A 6,995-nucleotide genomic window follows, 5' to 3' on the forward strand; every position below is an offset into this window, starting at 1 on the left:
CTGCTCCGTGGGCAGGGGACACACAGGATCTGCTCCATGGGCAGGGGACAGACAGGATCTGCTCCGTGGGCAGGGGGACAGACAGGATCTGCTCCATGGGCAGGGGACACACAGGATCTGCTCCGTGGGCAGGCTCAGTGCTGGAGCTGTGCTGAGGGGCTCTGTTACCCTCTGGGTCACAAACTGCCTGCTTTGGATGCAGGAGAGACCAGGGGTGTTTCCACCAAGCCCAGACACGGCTGTGGGTGCAGTGCAGGCAGGATCAGCCCTTCTGATCCTAAAAACCCTCATAGGGACCCCGAGGTCCAGCAGGACCAGCTCCCAGCTCCCCGGCCTGACTCACCCTGCAGATCTGGCCGAATTTGAAACAGCACTTTCCATGCACGTATTCCAGCCCTTGGCCTTCTAAGCTCAGCTTTTATTTCATAAATGGTTGTGATTTGGTTTTTTTTCCCCTCTCTCTGAAAACCAAGGGAGTGCTCAGGGATGTTCTTCATGTGGTTCCTGGCTCTCCTCACCCCGTGGCAGAGGCAGGCTCAGCTCACCAGTTTGTCCCCCCGGGAATTCTGCACACGCTGGTTTCCATGTGCTGCCCTTGGCACTGCTGTTGGCATGGCTTGATCACTGCAGCTCCCAGGCCTTTGAAATGCAGAGGGACAGCTTTCATCAGACCTGTGGGCAGTCCCAGGCACAGCCCTTGGGAGTTCAGCAGATTGTCCTTGTGGTCTTGGGAGGCTTCCTCTGAAGCCTTTGTGAAAAAAGCTCTGATGCAGCAGAAGGGGTTGCAGCCAGCTGGTTGTAAAACTCGCTGAAAATGCCTTATTAGAAAAAAATAAAGTCTGATTTTTTGAAAAATCCCCTGTAGCAGCCCCAAAGCCGTGTGTCACGTGGCTTCGATGACTAAGGATTTATTTTTTCCTGTAAATCAGGAAACCCCTGCTTTGCTTGACTGTAATTTGCTGGGTTTGATTTCACTGCTCCTCCTCCAACCCCTTGGCCCGTTTCTCGTTTGCAGCCACGAGTTTGACTCGGAGCAGATTCCCGACCTGACCAAGGACATTTACATCCAGGACATCCACTGTGTGGGTTCCCTGTGCAAGCTGTACTTCCGAGAGCTCCCCAACCCCCTGCTCACCTACCAGCTCTACGAGAAGTTCTCAGTAAGTGTGAGGCAAATCCCACCTCAGTGGGACTTCAGAGGAATGCTGGAAGGTGAACCTGCTCCCACACACCTTCCTCTGTTTGCTTTTGCTTAGTCTGAGGGTTTGAGAGCAGTCTGAACAGCACATCTCCAAAATCACCAGCCTGACAGCAACTGGTCTTCGCTGCCCACACACCAGATTCCCCTCCTGCCGTTCCAAGCAGGAGGTGCCCAGAGTTTCAAGGTGCCTTTTCTGTTCCCCTTTAGGTCCCTCACAAGTGCCTTTGTCCCCTGTGCCAGTGTCTTGATTCCACTTGCCCAGCAGAAAGTCACTGGGGGACACCAACCAGGAATTCCTGATGGTTTGCTGTTCCCCAGTGACGTCTTGAGATCAGAAGCAAACGCTGCTTGGAGCTGCACAGACCTTCTGCAAGGAATTGCTCTGTGCAGTGAAGCTCCAGAGTGTCCCAGATGATGATTTCCTTGGCCTTCCTCACACGATCCGTGTCCCCAGGACAGACCCCTCACCCAAGGGAGGGAAGAGCAGCAGAACCCACCTCCCTGCTGAACAGCTGTGCGCTGGCCACGTGGTGCAAGGGGCAGGTTTTTAGCATTCTTTGCAGCTCAATCCCTCTCTGCCTCCTTCCAGGATGCTGTTTCTGCTGCTACAGATGAGGAGAGGCTGGTGAAGATCCACGATGTGATCCAGCAGCTGCCCCCTCCCCACTACAGGTGAGGGCCATTCCTTTGCTGGAATTTTGGGGGAGAAAAATGATAGGATTTCAGTTTCCCTCTCAGGATGTGTTTCTGCACGTTGAAATGGTTGTATAAAGTTGATTTTGTATTTTAATCAGCTCCTTACCAAACACTCCATTCTATACCTGGTCTTACTTGACTTCCTTGGATAGTCTGTACAGGAGGGAAACACAAAAACACAACCTTGGTGTGTCAGAAATGGCTCATAAATAGTTTTATTGCTGGGTGGGCACAAAACCAGCTCTAGGAATGGTACTTTGAAAAAGTGAAATATTTCCAAAAAAATGAACATAATTTGTCTCCAGTTTCCCTCTCCCAGTAATAACAGTAACTAGCAGATAATAACAGTTGTCTGTTAGAATAGCTAGTGTAAATTATTATATTAGTGGTATATATTAGAATAACTAACATAATAGGGTATTTAAAAATCACCAGTTACACTGCTATATTCAAACTAATTAGTATTAGTAGCAATTTGTGCTATGGGGTAATGAGTCTTGACTAAGAATAATAACATTTTAACAGTCTTTAGTATTAAAATTTATGGCAGGGTATGGTAAAAAGGCATCAGACAAATTGCTATGGTGATTGGTTTTAATAACTGCATATAATATTGTATGTTAATGAGACTAATGTTAGTAACTATTAGTAACTAATACTGCATTATAATCACAATTGATTATTGTAATATATATTAATTTGCAGGGCTAGTTAAAATTCTGTGGCCTCAGTGCTATAGATGGCCAGTTGTAACACATAAAATCAATTAAATATTTAAATTTCAGTACTTGTGATAATGGTGATTAGCTGGCTAACTTGCAATGCTGCACCTGAGTGCTATAAATAACTCATTATAATGGTTAACTAGGATTTAACTAATTGTTATAAGCTGCAACTGTGTGCTACTTGCTTGTTAAATAACATGGGCTAGTTAGTGGAGCAGCTGGTACTTTTAGTAACTAATTACAATATTTGTGTTAATTAAGGGGGGGCAGGGCCTTCTCAAAAATAAACTAATCTCCCTTGGTGCAGTTTCTGTGGGGCATTCCACCTTTTCCCTAGAATGACTTCTCCTCTATGGGCTGGTTTAACTGGGTGCTGGTCCTGGAGAGGAAGCAGAGCCAAGCCCTGGAAGTGGATGCTGGAGGTGCTCGGGGCTCTTTCCTCCTCTCCTCAGTTTGCTGGAGAAGAGGAAAAATAAAACAACACTTTATTATTCTGCTGCTCAGTGATGAGAAGTTGCAGGCAGGAGGTGTCAGCTTTGTTCCCAGCCAGAACCATCTGCCTTCCCTTCCAGCCCTTGTCCATTTGTGGAATTTTGAGCCCCTCTGTTCCATCTCCCCTCCCGAAGCCAAAGACGTTTCCAAGCCCGAGCACTGAGGAGGACAGATCAGCATTTTCATTGCCACCTCCTGCTCCCTCCTCCCCAGGGGGTACAACAGTGTTTCATTAATGTATAAAAAGGCATTTTTTACCTGAGCAGAAGTCTCTGAAGTTTAACCTTGGGCCTGCCTCATCGACCTCTAACAAAGCTGTAGCCAGTAATTTCATCAGAAGAACTCAGGCACAGCTTGCTGGTTTTTGGTATCCTGGGGTGTCAAAATCAATACTCCCCCTCTTCCCAGGACTGGCATTCCACATCCTCCCCCCTGAGCAGCTGCTCAGGGCTGTCACACACCTGCAGAGAGGATATTTTGGGGACAAATCAGGAGGGACTCCCCTCAGCCCACCCCTGTGTCACTGGTTGCTGGAGACACTCCCCATGGTCTGAGAGGAAGGAGTTCAAGCGTTTCTTTCTGGGAGCTGTCAAACCAAAAGGAAATAATGAGCTGGGTTTGCTCTGGGATCACAGCCTGGCTTTGCTCAGTGGTGCTGAACATTTGCCTCTCTCCCGTTTTCCAGGACACTGGAGTTCCTAATGAGGCACTTGGCTCGTCTGGCTGATTACTGCTCCATCACAAACATGCACACCAAGAACCTGGCCATTGTCTGGGCTCCCAACCTCCTCAGGTACCCTGGGCTTTTCCCTTTTCACTGAAGATAAGTCTTTATGTTTATAAAAACTAGACAGATATCTCTTCTCCAGAAAATCCTGACTTCCAGCAGCTGGAAAGAGTACTTCCTTTCTTCATCCAATGTGCTTCTTCCCCTGTAAAATATGGGAAAATACTCTAAGGAGGATTTAAGACCCAGCTAATGATGTAAAACAGTCCCCACTGTTGTCAGTGGGACCACCCCAAAAACATCCTGATGTCTCACATGACCCAGTCCCACTGACTGCAGGTCAGTCAGTGGTAGCAAGTAAGAATTCCCTCAACTCTCTCTTCTAGAGGATAATTTCCCCTCTTCTGGTTAGATGAGACGAGTGTGTCCTTGATTATCCTAGGGAATTTCTTCAGTGGCATCACTGATTTCCCACTGCAGAAGTCTCTAGAGTCCAGTTTGACAGCTTGTGTTACAGGAATAATCTTGGATAAATCTGCCCCCTAAAATTTGTTTTGAATGTGCATAATAGGGCAGTTTGAAATTAATGGTATTACTTAACATTTTTGCTTTAAAAGAAAAAATAGTATCACCCTGCCCTCTATTGTATTGATTTCTGAACTGCTTCTGTTGCTGAGCTGAGAAATGTCCTTTCCCAGGTCCAAGCAGATCGAGTCAGCCTGTTTCAGTGGCACAGCTGCCTTCATGGAGGTGCGGATCCAGTCGGTGGTGGTGGAGTTCATCCTGAACCACGTGGATGTTCTGTTCAGCTCCAAGCTCAGCTCCGTCATCCGGGACGGGGCAGGTTTGTGTCCCGCTCCCCTCCCCACACAAGGCACTCAGTGGACATCTGAACCTCCCCTGGGACAGTGGAAAGATGGGTTTTTTCTGACTTAGAGGACACATTTCCCGGGTTATGATGTCAGAACCCAACAAATGCGGCCTAGTTGTAGAAATTGCTGTCAGTCCCTTTCCCAGATGCCCCACAGAAGTGCACAGAGTAATGTTTGGCTGCTGCTTTTGTGTCCTACCACTGAGAAATCACAAGGAATCAAAAAACTCTTGCCTGAAAAAAATTGGCCAGGAGCCAAAAAATTACTTGCTAGGCAATTATTATAGAGGTAAGATAATAGAGCAGTTTTAATAGAAGGCCTTTAACCACCACGAGGGTACAGAGACGTGTCCAGGGGGTTCCACAATTTTTTTCCACCCCCCAGATCCTCCCCCTGGCATACCCCTCTGAAAATTGAGGTAGGGGGCTTAGGGAACCCCTCTTCCTCATCTTCCTCTTCATCCCTTCATCTGTCCCCCTCTGCCCCCTCTACTTTTTAAAGCCACCACCATCGATCTCCATCCGTTTGAGCTCTCTCTACATTTATCCACGTACCTTAGAACACCAGTGGGAAATAAGGATTTAAAGCAAGCTCTCTGTGTTCAGTGATGTTGATGCTAAGAAACTTAGTCTTGCTCTTAATAGGGGCTGTTTTGACATCTGCTGTGCTGGTTATTCCTTGCAGAAGCACAGCCTGGGTGGGTTCATGAGCAGGGCTGACCAGCCATGAACTGTAACACGTTTGTGCCCAGCCCTGGGGCACCTGAAAACACATTCAGCCTTGGAACCTACAAGTTCCCCTGAGTAACTAAGATCATATCGCTGTTCCATGGAAAAGGAGCAGAGTTCCACCAGGAAGAAGGTTTCCTCTGTGTGTTAGATCAACAAAACGGGGCCACCACAAGCTGTTCCTGCTCCTAAGCAGCATTAAGGGTGCACCATCTGCCTTGACAACCTGCCCTGCCCATGGAACGTGCACAGCCAGTGCAGTTGCCACCACCTGGGCAGTGCAGAGAGCTGCTTTTCCACTGCATTTGCTGCTCCCCTCTTCTAAACAAGCCATGTTTCTACTTGGGACAGCAGAGTTCTCCAGCTTTTGTTCCTCCTGGAAGGGGATTCTAAGTCAGCAGGAGCCAGAGGTTTGTTTGGCTGAGCAGTGACAGCCCCCAGCAGGCTCTGCCAGGGGAAGATAAGCATGCTCAGAATCCCAGCCAGATGATTATCCAGGCTTAGAATGGACCATGTAAATTCAGCTAATTGTTTAATGACTTGGTCACTCACATTCAGTGGGCTTGGACACAAAACTGGCAGGGTCAAGAGCTGGGTTATCTGGCATATTTAGCAGGAATAGTGCACTCCAGCACGGCTTCAGGAGCCTCTGGGATCGGGCACAGCTCCTGCACCCACCTGTAAGGGGGTGAAAGTGGTGCTGCCAAGCCCCTTTTAACCCACAGTTCACCCAGGACAGCATTTACAGCTCACACACACCAGGAGATGTGGGAATGGAACCAACCAGGATGTTGTGCGATTGCACATTCCCCCCACACCCCTGAACTCCTCTGGGAGCAACCCTATAAACACTTGCACAATAAACACTGGCAGACAAAGGACAGCTGCTGTGATCCCCTCTACACTGATGCTGACAGCAGCAGGAGGCAACAGCAACTACTTTCACAGAACTTGGCGTGTTCATCTCTAAAACCAGGCCCAAGCTGTAAAAGGCCGAGGGCAGGACACAGAGCAGATTGTTTGCTGTGTGCATCTGCACAGTGGTTTGTGCAGCTTCAGTCACACGTGGCATTTCCTGTTGTACCAAGAGGTGGAACCTGGGAATGACCCAGCCAGGCTTTGTTCAAAGCAAAACCATCGTTTTCTGTGCAGGCTTTTGTTCGCAGGTGAAGCTGAAGTGTAAAGTATGTCACAAAGGTTTCTGATCTACCTGCTTCCCTCTGCCTTTATTTTTTAATTCACCGAGCTACTCAGTGAGAGGTTCTTCTTGTCACAAACATCTCTCTGACCACATTTTGTCCACGTCTTTCAGCGGTTGGGATAACAAAGGTTTAGAAAAACACAGCACCTCCCTTGACTGAGCTTTGATCTCTGCACTGCTGGTTTCTGACTCTCCCTGTTGCCTGTGGTTTCTCCCTTGCAGGGCACAGCTCTTTGTCCCGGCCCAAGTCTCTGCTGGTGTCCTCTCCCTCCACGAAGCTGCTCACGCTGGAGGAGGCGCAGGCTCGGACACAGGCCCAGATCAACTCTCCCATCGTGGCAGACAGCAAGTAC

At 48.4% G+C, this 6,995-nt stretch overlaps 1 protein-coding gene across 1 annotated transcript; it reads left to right on the forward strand.

Moving 5' to 3' along the window:
* Positions 1 to 1,015: 1,015 nt before the first annotated feature.
* LOC114073265 (rho GTPase-activating protein 32-like) lies at positions 1,016 to 6,987 on the forward strand (the record flags this gene model as incomplete). The annotated part of the gene is made up of 5 exons (XM_027911053.1): positions 1,016 to 1,160; positions 1,791 to 1,873; positions 3,800 to 3,907; positions 4,540 to 4,685; positions 6,865 to 6,987. Coding segments are annotated over 5 exons (605 nt in total), but the record flags the coding sequence as incomplete, so codon positions are not given.
* Between the last annotated feature and the right edge of the window lie 8 nt (positions 6,988 to 6,995).

Source organism: Empidonax traillii, unplaced genomic scaffold (genome assembly GCF_003031625.1).
Source record: "Empidonax traillii isolate 1590-97213 ecotype Southwest subspecies unplaced genomic scaffold, ASM303162v1 scaffold5847:size6995, whole genome shotgun sequence".
NCBI classification, from domain to species: Eukaryota; Metazoa; Chordata; class Aves; order Passeriformes; family Tyrannidae; genus Empidonax; species Empidonax traillii.